The sequence below is a fragment of the Engystomops pustulosus genome, chromosome 5 (assembly GCF_040894005.1).
Source record: "Engystomops pustulosus chromosome 5, aEngPut4.maternal, whole genome shotgun sequence".
Taxonomy (NCBI): Eukaryota; Metazoa; Chordata; class Amphibia; order Anura; family Leptodactylidae; genus Engystomops; species Engystomops pustulosus.
The window spans coordinates 71188782-71206611 of record NC_092415.1 but is presented as its reverse complement, the minus strand read 5'-3'; the positions used below and the strand labels follow the sequence as shown (position 1 = coordinate 71206611).

At 40.2% G+C, this 17830-nt stretch overlaps 1 protein-coding gene across 1 annotated transcript in view; it reads right to left on the bottom strand.

Annotated features, from left to right (window-relative positions):
- Nucleotides 1–17830, bottom strand: part of ZNF407 (zinc finger protein 407) — a 426210-nt gene that overhangs the window by 388312 nt on the left and 20068 nt on the right. The window contains exon 2 of the mRNA XM_072152346.1: nucleotides 2910–6724. Coding sequence (XP_072008447.1) covers nucleotides 2910–6693 — 3784 coding nt within the window. The 5' untranslated portion in view covers nucleotides 6694–6724. The remainder of the gene's footprint in view (nucleotides 1–2909; nucleotides 6725–17830) is intronic.

Genomic DNA, 17830 nt, shown 5'->3' with positions numbered 1-17830 from the left:
ATGTCCAACAATTGGGACCCCGCCAATCACAAGAATGGATCCCCATCAATCCGGAGAATGCAAGTCCCTGAATATCACATGGAGCACAATCCATCATCCACTAATAGAAAGTGAATGGCACGGCTGCTAACCCATAAGGACAAGGCTGTGATCCTATACTGACAGTCCCGGCAAAGAGAACACTAATTGGAGAAGCAGCCAAGAAGCCCAGATTCCCTCTGCAGGAGCTGTAGAGATCCACAGCTCAGGTGAGAGAATCTGTCCATAAGACAAGTATTAGTCTTGTACTCCATAAATCTGGCCATTATGGAAGAAAAGCAAGAAGAAAGCCATTTTTGAAAGGAGGCAATAATAAGTCACGTTTGCCGTTTTCAAAAAGCTATGTAGAGGGGCACAGTAACCAAATGGAAGACGCTGCTTCGATCATATGAGTCTAAAATGTAAGGATACGGGCCATTGCCAAATGCTAAGCAAGAAGGAAAGGCACAATGCACATGAACACATCCATCCCCATAATTAAGCATGCTGGTGGCAGCATCAAGATATGGGGATACTTTGCTTAAAGGAAATCTCATAGATCCCAGCACCATGACTGTGGTAATATTCTTATAGTTTTCATGCTAATGACCATCAGTTGCCTTGGAGGTGTTGCCAAAGCCGCTTTGTGCTGCAACTTCAGGCTGTTACACTTTGCTGAATGCTGGTAACGTCCCCTGCGTCGCTGACTCCGCCCCCGCTGCCTGGTTAAACTATATCTGTGTTTGGTGAGGACACATATAGAGCTGAATAACAAGATCTCTGTATCTTTGTTACATACTTCTATTATGTTCAGGAACCTTATGGATCTCCAGAGCTTGATTATGCATAATCTGTCTGCTATTAGGATATGTGATATTGGCCATCTAGTAGCAGGGTCTATATTCTTCAAGCTCACGTGTAATAATGACATTGTTGGGGCAGGATCTACCTTTCTCCCTCCAATTAGGTCCAAAATATGAGGGGGAAATGAGAGGTGCCACAATATGTAGGGGAAATGAGAGGCCACAACATGAGAATGAAATGAGAGGGACCACTATATGAAGAGCAGGAACATGAGAAATGCACTGAGCTGGCAAGCTGGCCGAGTAGGATTTCTATATGGTAAAATATCCAATTTGATTTGTAATAGTGAAAAGTTGCAGGATAAAGTCTTAAAATAGGTTTCCATATCTGACACAGTCATTTTCGGATGAGATATATTTTGATACATCTTTAATCCCAGTTCACTGCTCTATTAATAAAAAATACCCCAGTGTGCATTATGTATTTGTCTCCACTAATGTGCACAAAATTTGTGTGTTAAAATGCCACTTCACAGAAAGCAATTAAAACAAATTTGAAAAAGGGGTGCAAATGATGTTTTTAAAAGTATACTAACTTTTTACTAAATGTTACAATCAATGATGTAACTCCTATAAGTACGGTTGTTCTGTCGTATATTGATAGTTACCTCACTTTCACATACACATTAACTTGATTTTAAATGCAATTAATACATATAGTCAAGGAAGAATAATGGACTACATTCTGCACTTAACCTGGTGGACATTTTCAAATGGCACAAGTGACCAGTGCAAACCTATTTTGCATTGTAAACGACTAAATAAATCTTAATGGATTAAGAATGATCAGCTATCAACACACAAGGGAAATTAAGTGCTGAAATGCCTACATTGATTATTTTAAATTATTAGCCTTACTCTGTTCTTGAATTTGTATGCTTTTAGTGAGCTTTAACACATTTACAAGACTTATTGACTATAATTACAAGAGAATTCAAGTAATGGACACATCAATTATAAGCAACATGTCTTGACCAGACATTGGCATAAAGAATTCTAAAGAGAACTCCATTAGCATCTCCTCTTTCATTTTATTCACTTTTATCTGGCTTATGAGGGCATTTTGAGGGCTTAGACAGGACCCCTAACCAGATCCTGAGGAAATGCTCATGAGTAACATTTATTTAAAACAAATTTTATAGTTTAACTATTTCAAGCATCTTAAATACTTAATGGCCATATTTTATAAAAAAAAAAGGAAATACAAAGTTTATTGATGTATTGTTCTCAAACACAACTGTAGTGAAATTACAACATATAAAAAGTCACCATATTTAAATTTCCTTTTTCGAAATTATAAGCTAATTTCTCAATATATACATTGCACTGCACTGCTTAAACACAATGTAACTCAAGTCAATTGTACTTCTCTAAAGTCAACACTTATTGTGCAAATGGAATAGACAACAGAGAAATTCTAGGGAATTAGCAAGACAACCCATGTAATGGAATAGTTGTGTAGACCAGTTCTCTGTTGTCATCCTTTTTGGATATTTTGGTCACTTTTGTATTTTGTCATTACTTTCACCCATAGAGATAGCAATGTGCTGTGTCTACAGCTCACAGAAGTTAGGTCAAGCAATTACAGAAAAAAATTTTCACAATACATAGGGATATAAGCATTCTACTGAGAGAGTTTATTTTTTCTTCAAACATACATCTATCCTAATCGAGAATAGATTATTAGTTGATTAATGAAATGGCTCTCTCAGGATGCACACAATTAGAGATAGGCCAGGTATCTTGGTCAGACCTCGCTCCGGTTTTTCTCCCACTTAGGGAAAACTGTGTCCCCTATATTAAACAATCATAGTGGTTATAGGACTCCTTGTCTAAAGATAAAGTAACCCAAAACAGGATTTAAAAGAAAAATAGAATACTTTGGGTTTAATGATAATGAGGTGGTAACAGTTAAATCACTTTGGTCAACTCATAAAAGGTATATATAAGAAAGGAGTTTAAACAGGTATCTTCAAGGGCTAGGAATTATATCTGGAAAAAAGCACAAAGAATACAAAATTATCTTACCTGTATGAGTTCGGATATGGGCAAGGAATGCCATGGAATTACTGCTTTTGCATATCTTGCCACAGTACTTGCACATGTTTCCTTGATTTTCTTCTCTTTCCTTGTTTATCTGCTCTGTGTCCTCCTCAATATATTTGTTCACCTCTCGAAGCAATTCTTCATGCTGTTCTTTAATGTGTATGAACAAACTCTGTTCAGAATCAAAAGGTTCTGTGCATTTCACACATTTAAATGTTCCACCGCCTTCTGGTCGTTCTTCAAAGCTGGCCAACTCATTTTTGGTGTGGCCAATGCTAGCCAAATGCTGATGAAGGTTACTTTCTGTAAAAAAGGATTTCCCGCACAACAAACAATGAAAATGTTTTTCTTTCACTGGGTGTTTCATGGAAATATGAACATTTAAGCCACTAAGGCCATCTGCCAGGAATCCACAATCATTGCATCGTATTCGGTTTGCATCCCCTTGTGCACTTCCATTGGCTTTTTTCTTTCTCACAACTTGTAGTTCGTGTGTTTTAGGTCTAAGGTCAATGATCTTAGGTCTATTAGTCCTTTCATTACCTTGAGATTCGGTACCAACTATGTTTAGCTTCACAATTGAGGAATCAAAGATGTTTTCATTCTGATTATCACTACCTGTGCTAGCAATTTTGCTGGGTTCTGATAAAACTTCAGGCACTACTTCAATCTCTGAAAGCTTTTCAGGGCTGGAAGATGCATCTTTCAGTTTAAAGTCTTCGTGAGTGAAACTTTCTTGAGCAGCAACTTCTTTGGAAGCATTTCCCTGTACACTAAAAGTAATTGAGTTGGTTTGCTCCAAGCTTTCGTTTTTTAATATATTAGAGTTTCTTACACCTGCACCATCTTCCGTTGTGTCAGACTTACTTGTGGATTGGGAAACATCAATAATGACATCGTTTTTTAACTGTGAAACTGGGCATTGATCGGCACTCTTATTGTTTTGTAAGTTCTGATCAAATACAATAATGCTTTCATTAGAAGTGTTGTCTGGTATCCCCTCTGCATTAAATTCAGCATTTTCCACAAGTGAAGGCAAAGTAGATGGGGACTGAGGAGGGGGTTGAAGCTTGGCTTTATGCACCTCAGAGGATGCATGTGTGATCATATCCTTATGAGTTGGAGCACAGAAACCACAGGCTTTACAATAATACTCAAATTCTTTCATGTGATTCTTTTTCACATGCAACTCTAATGATGCAGAATCTCCTACAAATTCACAATACATGCATTTCCTGGTGGATAGGTTTAGCGCATCGCCTAAAGCTTTATCAAAAGGTTCAGAAGTGGAAGGTTTTATTTCTGTACTAACTGGATTATCAGTAGGAGTTGGCTGCTCTTTTTGTGAATTCGGTAACGGTGTTGAAGCTGTACCAATATACATATGTTCATTATTAATGGCTATAGTATTTCCTTTTTTCTTAACAGAAGTTTCAAACTTTGTCCCATCTGTAGTTACTACTATTTCAGCTTTCTGTTGAACAAGTTCCTGCTCCTCTACACGAGTTTTATGCTTTTTAGTAATACAGTGTCGCTCCATATCTCCTTTGGTTACAGTGTTGTAATTACACACCTTGCATTTATAGTTGTACTGGTGTGTATGCTTCCTTCTAATATGTACTTTAAGGTTTGTAACACTGGAGGCCATAAGCCCACAGTGAGTGCAAGAGATAGAAAGATTTCCTTTTGGTCGTCCTCTTTTTGGTGTATGTATGCGCATTGCATCTGTCGGACTTAGGGCATGCTTGGAACAATAAGATTCTTTAGGGGAAGGTGCTGTTATTCCAGATGGTGACTGTGCTTCATCACCATTCTCCTCTTGAGGACCATCTTTGTGCATATTAGCAGGCTCAATGAATGAAACCCTTTCGATACACTCATCAAAAAGCAATCCAATGTTGTTTTTCTTGGCATTTTCAATATGTTTGCTCCTTTTAATGTGTCTCTCCATACCTTCCTTATACATTGTATATATATTGCAAGCCTTGCATAAAAAGTGGTACTCATGTGTATGGCGCAGTTTGATATGTCTTGTCAACACTGTAGATGATCTAGTTTTATAGAAACACTTTTTACATTGAAACTGAGTTTTTTTAACCTCTTTTTCTAAGCTAGCCTGAGTTGGTATATCAACTGCCTGTAGAGCTGGGTTACTCTCCCCTTCTCGCACACATTCATTGGGAGGACCAGTCTTTGCCTCCATGTTGTCAGCAGTATGACATCTGTTTTCCTGAGCCCAGATGTGCGCCTCTGATGTTTCATGGTGAAGTCTTTCATCATCTGTTTTGAAGTAAATTCCGCAAATGCTGCAATAAAAACACATCTTGTGTTTGGATTTCATGTGAGTTTTGAAGATTGACTCTTTTGCAGTATCTAGACCACAGAGGTAACAATTTAATAAAACACTACCCTTCTTATGATTGTCATTTTGGCAGTGCTTTTCAAACTCCACTCTGGTCACACATGAGTACCCACATGGTTGACAATAAAACTGCATTTGAGCGGCATGTCTCTTCCAGAAATGAAGAATGAAGTTTTCTTTAGTACTAGCAACAGTCTTACAATATACACAAGCATACTGTTCTGTAAGCTGAGTGGTACGGATTATTTTAAATGTAGCGGGAGGTAAAGTACTCTCACTTTCAACATCATAAACAACGTCCAGATGAGTAACGCCTTCATCGGTCAGATATGTTGCCACTTCAGATTTTTCAAGGAAGGTTTTTGCTGGAGTTAAATTTCCTATTAGATGCCCCATCGAATCTTCAAGTTTATCTTTATTAGCCATCAATTGTATAGGTCTTTTTAATTGTCCAAAACTATTTTTTCGCCTAAACAAGCACATTCTCTCATATCTTTTCCGGTCATTCTTTCGTTTGGCTATTATCTTACTAATAGACTTTGATAGGCTTTTTACGTTTGTTGCTGTTTCTGAGTCCTCTGAAGTAGCCAATTCCTTTTGCTTACAGCTATCCAATAAGGAGGCAGCAGGCACTAGTTCCTCTTTACTTTCTGAGAGGGCAACCTCTGTTTGCAAGTTGCCTGTGCCATCCTTGTTACCTTGACTCAGGGGGGTAGGAGTTTCTAATATTTTAGCATTTGGGTTAGACTTTTGGATTCCATATTTAGCTCTCTTATTGTTTCCTTTTTTAACAACTGTTTTCTGACACAATTTGTTTTCCCCTTTCCTTTTGCAATCATCAACAACATGAGAATGCAAGAATTGTTCATATGAATACTGGAAGTGTGTTTCTATCTGAGCTGCAGAACTAGGTAGAGTGTCTACAGCAGCGACTTCAGGAGCTTTATCTGCATTATTCTCATAGTCCCCAACTTTTTCACCAGAGTTTGATGTTGTGCACTTGTTAAGATCTCCTTCTTTGGTTAATGCTGTGGAGCAATCTATACACTGTGCTCTATTAGGTCTGAGATCGAAGTGATCTTTTCCAGCATTGTCCACCTCACTATCATGCACGTGTTGTTGTCCATGTAGGCAATCTTGTGTACTGGCATCCTTGCCTGGTATCAACAATTCTGTTTCAAGCTTTAGTCTTTTTGACAAACATGGATTCTCCAAGTTATCTTCCTTGACCTCGCTGACTGAACATGGCTCTGAATATGTTCTTTTATTGTGCGGAAATTCAGAAATGCCCTGACTAGGATTCGAATGGTCATCTTTAGTGATACCAATTTTACCATCTGTCTCCTCCACTGTAGACACTTCTTCTGCTAAAGACAGGCTTTTCTGCCTCTCTTCATTTTCCATATTTAGTAAATTAGAAACATGCCAACTTTTTCTATTAAAAAAAAAAAAAAAAAGAAGTTAAGTAGACTAGCAATAAAAATTCAATATGTAAATAATGAACAGGAAAAGAGATGTTTTAATGCATCAAGAAGTGTGAGCAAAATACCACACACCATTTCTTTAAACCCGTTCAGGTCTACACCCTTTTCAATTTTTGGGTTTCCATTTTCCTAATACCGCATTAGTAAAAGCCCAAACTGTTTCATTATTTTGTTTATAGAGCTATATGAGAGCTTATATGTGCTAAACAAATTATATTATTGGCACCATAGGATGGTGCTATAGCTATATTTTCACAACCATAACTATGCAGGCAGAGGGGAGAACAGTGCGGAGGCTCCTCTCTGGGAGATTGGGAGCAGCTCTATATGAGGGCATCACCCGATCTCCCTTACAGCGGTCAGGAGGGTCTGGCAGTGCTGGATCCTCCTGACCTCCGGTCTATAACACGCTGGCACTTTTTAGCAAGATTTTTTCTTGCTAAAAAGTGCATCATTTAGTCCAAAAATATGGTACACATGGCAGCGGAAAGGAAACTAGCGTACTTCTAGCAGCTTAGGCAAGCTTAGATTCAGGAAGGTTTGCATTAATAAGGCCATTGTGCCAATGTGGAAACTTCAGGGGGTTTCCAATCGAGCAGAATTAATTTTGTAGCATAGAACATTAATATGCGTATGAGTAAGTGTTCATATTTAGATTAATGTACATCATTAACAAGTCCAAGGAGGGACAACCGAGAGGATCAGACAACCGGAAGACCCAATTTAGAGTTAATGTAGTAATCAATGTACGTCCAATAATTCCAAATGGAAGGACACTCCAAAACCATGTGAAAAAGGTGTGTCCCTGGTTTATCATGCTTGATTTTGATGGTAGATTGTCTTTAAATCTTCAAATGTTTTATTTTAAAAACAAGAATTTTTGATATGGACATACAGGCAACAAAGGGTACCTGTCAGCACACTTACCCCCATTTGCTCACAAACAGTACCTTCTTATATAATTATGCACTTCTGTCATATTCCTGCATCGCAGCATTCAGTCTGCCCCACCTCCACCTTCAGTCAGCTATGCCCACTCCAAGCATCTAACATACCCACCCTGCCTCCTAATATCCACGTCATGCGTGATGTGCCCGTATGAGCAGTGCTCAAGCATGAGATCTCGGAATTGCAGGAGAATGACGTGGACATTAGAGGCAGGACTAGGACACAAGATGCATGGAGTGGGTAGAGCAAACAGTGGTCGAGCAGCCCGACCTCTTTGACTGTGTCTTACAAAAGATTAAAAGCGGATTTATCAGTAATGATGCAACGTAGGAATAAGACAAAGGCACCGCTGCGAAACGTGCATAATACATAAGAAGCTATTGTTTGTGGGCTAAGGAGAGCTAGTATGCTCACTGGTTCCCTTTAAAGTACCTTGGTAATAAAGGGGTTACCAATAAAACAACAAAAAGCTGTCCTGAATTCTGGATGAAAAACTGCATTCATGTCTATCTCTAAAAAAATTTATACAAAATGTTAAAGTAAAAAATTTGATGCAGCATTAGAATGGCAGTAGATTTGCCAGCAGTAAAATGAAGATAATAAAGCAGTCTGGCATTGTTTAAGTGTCACTGGAAAATAAAATGTTTTAACTGAGAGACCAAGAAGACCCTAAAAAACTCTCAGGGTCGGAGAAGCTTCAGAAAAATTATAGGTATTATGGTGACATCTGGTGGCAAGATGAAAATGGAACAGCGTGACTTGGAAAGTATTACTACAAAATTAAAATACAGGCAGTCCCCGGGCTACATACAAGATAGGGTCTGTAAGTTTGTTCTTAAGTTGAATTTGTATGTAAGTCGGAACTGTATATTTTATCATTGTAATCCCAGCCAAAACTTTTTTGGTCTCTGTGACAATTGGATTTTAAAAATGTTGGGTTGTCATAAGAACCAGTATTAACAATAAAGCTTCATTACAGACACCTGGGATAACTGTTACAGCTGTTTATTGTAGCCTAGGACTAAAGTACAATAAATTACCAACATCCAGAGGTCCGTTTGTAACTAGGGGTCGTATGTAAGTCGAGTGTTCTTAAGTAGGGGACCGCCTGTATATAATTATAGTCAAGTCTAATGATAAAACAATAAAAATACAATAACCTTAGGATCACACATACAATAAGACCAAATAATAATTTTAGAGAATTAGCTAATGAAGTTGGAACATTTAAATGCATTTATTACTGCAAACCTAAACTGGTGTCAAGAGTGTCAAGAAAAGTACATTTTTACATGTTTATACAGGTATTAAATGCTTAATAAGGTCCTAATTACAAGAGGATATTGCATCTGATCATCACATTGTTTTACTACAGTATGGATAAACAGGGGGCCAATCACCAGCCTGCGGTAAAATTTTGTTCACTTTTTAGGTATGTGTATTGTAGATTTGCAGCTGAAACTCCTTGAGGACAGGCGTTATTAATTTCTTGTTATTGCTATCTCCCAAAAGTTAATATTTTTTCATTTTAGCATTGATGTAGCTGGTAGAGGGCTTATTTTTTATAAATTTGTAATTTTGTGATGTTTTAATTTTCACATCTTTAAAGGGAACCCGTTACCACTATTTTCACAAATACAGGTAGTGACAGGTTCCTATAGAGCTCTAATAACTATTTGACACCCTGCTTGTAGCTAAACATTATGCCCCTGAGACATGACATTAGGCCACGCCCCCCGTGGACTCGCTCCAAAGCTGCATAGATACCAGGTAAGATTATAACTCTGATTTTATGGAGATCTAAGGGGAACAATTTTTAGCTACAAGCAGGGTGTCAGATAGTTACTAGAGCTCTATAGGAACCTGCCACTACCTGTATTTGTGAAAATAGTGGTGAGTTAAAGAATTACAACCATGGAAAACCATTTGAAAAAGGGGTTAAACAGAGTTTACAGATCTTGGAAGGTGGGGAAAATGAAGATGGCCAAGTAGTTAAAGGGGTTGTCCACTTCCAGCTAAATAATGGATATTGTTTGTGTAAGGAAAAGTTAAACAATTTTCTAATATACTTGCTGTATCAATTCCTCATGTTTTTCTACATTTCTGCTGGCTGTCCTTCTATAGAAATGTTCTAGGTTTACTTACAGTGCCCAAGATGTCAAGCCTCCAGGACAAGACCATTGTATGGGCAGCTAAACGTTCATTGTGGATCTTCGTTTACCTCATGACTAAAATTATTCAGCCACTTGTAAAACACAAAAGAATAGGACGCCACTGACAGATGTAACAGCAGTGACAACAGGTTGGAAACATGACAATTGATTAAACAGGGAGATTAGAGTTAAATATTTCAGATTTTCCAATATTAAGCCTTAAGCAGATGGATCTCATCCAAGAGATGAAGAAAGACGGAGATAAATTGTGAACAACTGAAGTATAAGAAGAAAATGATGAGTGGAGTTAAACATTATCCGCATACAAATCACTTTGTAGTATTTTATTAAATATGATGAAAATGCAGCCAGTACAAATCAAGGTGGTCCGCTCCACAGAAGAGGCAAAACTAAGAATACATTCTGCTGTTAAAAGACACAACCTGAAGTTTAATGTGAATCCCTAATTATAGTTTTGTTCTATTGCCATCAATACACCTAATGCAGAAGTGAGAAAGCATATCTGAGCTACAGTGGGCAGACCCCTTTACATTTTTCACTCTTTGTTTCATTGTAGTAATTTGCTAAGATAAAAAAAAGATCTTTTTTTCACATTAATGTGAAAATACCCGACATATCAAAATATAACGTTTTTTCACTGTGTTTAAACCCGTAACGGAAAATCGCGCCCAAAGTCGAAAATGGCACTTTTTGCCATTTAAAAAAAATGTACAAATTCTATAAAAAGTGATCAAAAGGTCGTACAGTTCTAAAAATGATAACATTGTAAACATCATCAAAAGCCGCAAAAAAAGACACCTCCCAAAGCTCCGTACAAAGTATAAAAAAAGTTATTAGCGCCAGAAGACTGCAAAAAATTTTGTACAGGAGGTTTTAATTTTTGGAATTGTATAAAAACATTATAAAACCTATACAAATTTGTTATCCCCGTAATCGTACCAACCCAAAGAATAAAGTAGACATGTCATTTGGGGCGCACAGTTAAATCCGTAAAATCCAAGCCCACAAGAATACGGCACAAATGCGTTTTTTTACCAATTTTACTGCATTTGGAATTTTTCTCCCGCTTCCCTGTACACGGCATGGAATATTAAATACCACCATTTTGAAGTGTAACTTGTTACGCAGAAAGTAAGCCATAACACAGCTCTGTACATGGAAAAATACTAGATTTTTGAAGGTGGGGAGTAAAAATGAAAACGAAAAAACAAAGAAGGGCTGCGGCGTTAAGGGGTTAAACAAGAAGAACTGAAATATCAAGTATGCAAGTATTCAGACCCTTTGCTGTGACACATTAATATGCAACTCCCATACATTCCCTTATGATCCTAGTTGAGATAGTTCTACTCCTTCATTGGAGAGCTCAGAAATCATCTACGCCACAGGATGGTATAGAGACTGAGAAATAGGCATGAGAGGGAGCCTTGAACAGAATAAGTAGTCACTCCTGAGTTTCAGTATGTTTTTTGTTTCAACTGTTACTACTACGCAAAAAAAAAAAAAAAAGCATACAAGATATATATAGGCATGCGACTAGAGTGCTTATTAGCTGGAAGCTTAAAGGGGTATTCCCATTTCAGCAAATTAATCTTATTGTTTGTGTTATGAAAAATTACACAATTTCCCAATATACTTTCACGGTTTTCGAGATCTTTGCTTGCTGTAATTTTATAGAAAACTTCTGTGCTTACTTCCAGTGGCTAGAAATCTGTCCAGGGTCACACAGGTGCACGGCTCGTTATATCACACAACGCTGATTACTGTCTGTGATATAACAAACCGTGCACCTGTGTGACCATGATCAGATTTCTGTCCACTGGAAGTAAGCATAGAAGCTTTCTATAGCAGAACAGGAAGCAGAGATCTAGAGAACCATAAGGAATTGATACAAAAAGTATATTGGGAATTTGTATAACTTTTCATTACTCAAACAATAGCATTTATTTGTTGAAATGGCAACACCCCTATAACTACTAGTAAATGTATGGAAGTCATATTGCAGCCTTTGTCAAATTCATTCCCACTTGTCATAGTGAAATTCATTCCTATTTGTGGTGGATAGGAGGACCATAGGTTCGGTGATCCAATGTTTTGGAGGGTTCGGGCAGGTGCAAATGTAAAGCCCTATCCCCCTTTATATAGCACCCGCCCTAACAAGGGCGGTCCCCGGTAGTACTGTCCCTAACAGACCACTTGCACCTCCCTTCCCTGACGCTTTTCAACATCTCCTGTATCATCAGAGGGAATCACAGGGAGTGCTCTGCAGGGAATTCAAAGTACAAACAAAGGGATCAGAATCAATATAACAGTTTATATATAGAAACGAGTCATGGAGCTTTAGCCCTATTCCTTACTGGTTTAGGGTAATCTCAGGGGATGGAGTGCCATTACACCAAACGGCTTAGCTGTGAATCTGGTCTATCGCATGCCTGGTGGTGTGGCGTGTGACACTAACTCAGGCTTTCTTATATCCCATTTACCCCGCCCTCGGAGTGTGACGTGTAACGCCGTGGTCATAGCGACCCGCCGCTTGCTTTGTCTTCGTCAGGGCCCGCTGATCACTTGACCGGATGTATGTCACGACTTCCGGTGTAGTACGGTGTGGGAAGTGTACGTTGTCATAGTGACATGTTGATGCGCACTTCTCCCCTGTATGTGGTGTAAGATGCGCGCAAGACATTTGTAAATGATACAGCAGAAGTCTTCTCTACAGAGACTGAAGAGGACGCAGCTACTTACATCGGACTCACGTCTATGGCAGTAGGATTCATTTCTATGTGAGTATTTTTCTTCTTCTATTCTTTTCTTTTTATGGTGGGGGAGTGGATGTCAACGAGAACAAAGGAATGCATCTACAGATGTACCAAACGTTGCAGAAATATCCATATGTATCCATACATATATAGATTACAAAAAAACAGGCATATTGTAGCTGTAAATCCAAGCCCTTGGGGGCCACCGTGTTCAAACGGTGTATCCACCTTGCCTCTCTTTGGAGGACCATGGGCCAAGTGCACATGACGGGCAATTGGAGTGTCCCTTTCATTCACTATGTCCCCTAGGTGGTCTCCTATTCTCCTCCGGAATTCCCGAATTGTTTTCCCTACATATTCCATGCCACATATACACGTTGCTTTGCATATTACTCCCATGGATTTACAGTTAATGAAATCTTTGTTTCATATGTTTCATTTGTATTATTCCCATGGAACGTTTTTCCTGTTGTGACGTATGGGCAGGCAACGTATCCGCTACACCTATAGTATCCCTTTGGTTTCCGATACAGCCAGGTGTTCGGCGAGGAGGGGGGGGGGGGGTCTGAAATGGCTCTGTCTCGGATCGATCTTCCCAGTCTAAATGTCAATGCAGGTTTTTGTGTCAATACGCCTTTCAAGTCCGGGTCCATAAGAAGAATGGACCAGTGTTTGTCCAGCACCTCTCTTGCCTCATTGGCCCTATTGTCAAATGTGGCTATCAACCTAATTGTTTTCTCATTGGTTCCCTCTTTATTCTTTTCTCCATGTAGCAGTGTGTGTCTGGGTCTACTACATGCGTGTTGATAGGCTGTTTTAAGGCTGGTGTCGGGATAACCTCTCTCTTTAAATCTAGTTCTTGGATCATCTGCACATTTCTTAAAATCCCTATCTTCACTGCAATTTCTCCTCATGCGTAGATATTGGCCCTTCGGTATACCTCTCCGCAGGGTCAGTGGGTGGTAACTGTCCCATTGTAATAACGCATTGGTTGCTGATGGTTTTCTATACACTGATGTTTCCAAGAGATCCCTTTCACCCTTTCTGATCATTACACCTAGGAAGGGTAGGGCTTCATGATGTATTTCACAGGTGAAATGCAGTCCTATCTCGTTGGTATCGAGTTGTTGGACAAAGTTTCGAAAAGACTCCGGGTCTCCCCTCCACAGAATGAAAATATCATCTATGTAACGTAAAAATAACTCTATTCTAGCAGTGTCATTTGGTGGATTGTCTCCAAAGATACAGGTACACTCCCACCAGCCCAGGAGCAAATTGGCATAGGTAGGGGCACATGGGTTGCCCATAGCCGTGCCCCTGAGCTGGTGGTAGTGTTTCCGATCAAAAAGAAAAAAATTGTGTGTAAGAGAGAATTGTAATAAATCCATCACTAGTTTATTGTGTGGATGATATTGAGTCCCTCTGCTTGACAGAAAGAATTCAACTGCTTGTAGGCCCTTATCATGTGGAATCGAGGAATATAAAGCCTCCACATCTATGCTCGCCAGCCAGATTTCGTCAACTGCTCTTATATCCTCGATATGTTTCAAAAGATCTGTTGTGTCTCTTATATACAATGGTAAAGTTAGCACAAACGGTCTCAGTACTTTATCGAGATATATACCGATATTCTGGCAAAGGGAATCCACTCCCGAGACAATTGGTCTCCCTTTAAGGGGATTTGTCCCCTTTTGGATATTGGGGAGGGCATAAAATGTTGCTAGGGTGGTATATTTGGGCAAAAGGAAATTTGATTCGGATTCACTAATGATTTTGTCTCTCAATGCTCCCGATCATATTCAACTCCTTTCGGAATTCAAGTGTTGGATTCTTTTCAAAAACCCTGTATCCAGTTCTGTCACTTAAAAGACGAAGACACAGCTCACGGTATTTGTCTGAGTCAAGGATCACAGCATTGCCCCCCTTATTGGAGGGCTTTATCGTAATACTTGAGTCCTTTTCTAACCCGCATAGGGCTGTCATTTCTGCCTTTGTAAGCGGGTTTTGTAGGGAGTTGAATATGATATTATCGGGAGCATTGAGAGACAAAATCATTAGTGAATCCGAATCAAATTTCCTTTTGCCCAAATATACCACCCTAGCAACATTTTATGCCCTCCCCAAGATCCATAAGGGGACAAATCCCCTTAAAGGGAGACCAATTGTCTCGGGAGTGGATTCCCTTTGCCAGAATATCGGTATATTTCTCGATAAAGTACTGAGACAGTTTGTGCTAACTTTACCATCGTATATAAGAGACACAACAGATCTTTTGAAACATATCGAGGATATAAGAGTAGTTGACGAAATCTGGCTGGCGAGCATAGATGTGGAGGCTTTATATTCCTCGATTCCACATGATAAGGGCCTACAAGCAGTTGAATTCTTTCTGTCAAGCAGAGGGACTCAATATCATCCACACAATAAACTAGTGATGGATTTATTACAATTCTCTCTTACACACAATTTTTTTCTTTTTGATAGGAAACACTACCACCAGCTCAGGGGCACGGCTATGGGCAACCCATGTGCCCCTACCTATGCCAATTTGCTCCTGGACTGGTGGGAGTGTACCTGTATCTTTGGAGACAATCCACCAAATGACACTGCTAGAATAGAGTTATTTTTACGTTCCATAGATGATATTTTCATTCTGTGGAGGGGAGACCCGGAGTCTTTTCGAAACTTTGTCCAACAACTCGATACCAACGAGACAGGACTGCATTTCACCTGTGAAATACATCATGAAGCCCTACCCTTCCTAGATGTAATGATCAGAAAGGGTGAAAGGGGTCTCTTGGAAACATCAGTGTATAGAAAACCATCAGCAACCAATGCGTTATTACAATGCGATAGTTACTAGAGATGAGCGAGCACTAAAATGCTCGGGTACTCGTTATTCGAGACGAACTTTTCCCGATGCTCGAGTGCTCGTCTCGAATAACGAGCCCCATTGAAGTCAATGGGAGACTCGAGCATTTTTCAAGGGGACCAAGGCTCTGCACAGGGAAGCTTGGCCAAACACCTGGGAACCTCAGAAAAGGATGGAAACACCACGGAAATGGACAGGAAACAGCAGGGGCAGCATGCATGGATGCCTCTGAGGCTGCTGAATCGCACCATTATGCCAAAATTATGGGCAACAGCATGGCCATGACAGAGTGACCGAATGAGGCTAGATAGCATCTAAAACATCCAATAATTGACCCTGACACTATAGGGGACGGCATGCAGAGGCAGCGGCAGCAGTGGCAGGCTAGAGAGTCTCATGGCGACATACCCTAAATGGACTCAGGTTTCACCAAAGGAGTTGAAATGATTTCCTATGTGAACAAAAGGTTGACGGTATATTTAGTCGATAACACAGCATGGTGTCGACATAGTGACCAAGTTCCATAACGTATCTGGTGAAACACCCGAAAAATGAGCCTGACACAGCTCTTTTGATAAGGGCACGACATGTGGAGGCAGCCATGGAGACGACTTCCATGATTAAGAGCGACAGTATGGGGCATTCATATTGCGCTGCTATGATTGCAACTTCAGGTCTCCAGCATGGCGGCGACAGATGGGCCGAGTTCCACTATGTATCTGGTGAAACACCTGAAAATTCTGCCTGACACAGCTCGTTTGATAAGGGGATGATGTGCTGCATATCCTCTCGTGCTCCAGCGTCTGGGGTATAGAGAGTTGAAATGAGACATTGGTGGACGCTGTGGAGGATCGTGGAGGCAAAATGGACAGGAAACAGCAGGGGCAGCATGCATGGATGCCTCTGAGGCTGCCTAATCTTGGGATGGAGCTGGCGGTCCACTGCCAGGCGAGCTTTCGCCTGTCCAAGCCCCTGTCTCTCGGCTCCTCCCCACCCAAAATGGGCCTGGGGGCCAGAAGCGTTTACATTGAAAAAATTATAATTTTCAAAGCAGGCCGGGTCGTTTGAATATTTCACCTAGGAATAATGGAATAGCATAGTGGTTCTATTTTTAATAGTTTTTACGGAAATGGTTCCATGATTAAGAGCGACAGTATGGGGCATCCATATTGCGCTGCTATGATTGCAACTTCAGGTCTCCAGCATGGCGGCGACAGATGGGCCGCGTTCCACTATGTATCTGGTGAAACACCTGAAAATTCTGCCTGACACAGCTCGTTTGATAAGGGGACGATGTATGGAGGCAGTGAACTAGTAGTAGATTAAAGGTGCTGCAGTTAAAACTATGTTAGTTGGATCTTGAGATGGAGCTGGCGCTCCGCTGCCAGGCGAACTTTCGCCAATCCAAGCCCCTGTCTCTAGGCTACTCCCCAAACAGCACTTCTAAGAACCTTTTGTATAAGATCAAGTGTAGTGGCGTTCTTATAAGTTTAGGATATGGCGGGTGAGGGGAATGTAAACAGATGCGCAAGAAGTGCTGAAATAATATTGGTAAATGATAAAAGTTTGCCAGTATATTTTGTGGATTACACAGCAGGGTGGCGACAAAGTTAACAAGTTTGATGTGGAAGCCATGAAAACAACCCAAAATTCTGCCTGACACAGTTCGTTTGATAAGGAGACCATGTATGGAGGCAGCTATATGGACGACTTTTGGAGACAGCTATGGCGATGACGTGTGGAGGTAGCAATGGAGACAACGTGTGGAGCCAGCTAAAAAGATGACATGTGGAGGCTGCTATGGAGACAATTTAATTTGGATAGTGCCTGTATGTGGCAGTCCAAAAAAGTTTTCAAACCAGAGGAGCAAGTAGGTGGTCCTCCAGAAAAATTAAATAGATTTAGTGCCTGTATGTGGCACTCCCAAAAATTGCTTAAAACAGAGGACCGGGTAGGTGGCCCTCCAGAAAAATTAAATCCATAGAGTACTATAGCTAGAGCCAGTTGGCCCTGGCAAAAAATAGCCAGTTTCCTATGATTTAGTGTACAAAGAGGAGGAGAAGGAGGACAATGAGGAGGAGGAGTCCATACATTATTCAGGTTGAGCTTCTTTCACCTGTTGGAGAATGAAAATCCGGAGAAATCCAGGCTTTATTCATCTTGATAAGCGTCAGCCTGTCAGTCGACAGGCATGTACGCTTATCGGTGACGATGCCACCAGCTGCACTGAAAACCCGCTCGGACAACACGCTAGCGGCAGGGCAGGCAAGAACCTCCAAGGCGTACACCGCCAGTTTGTGCCACATGTCC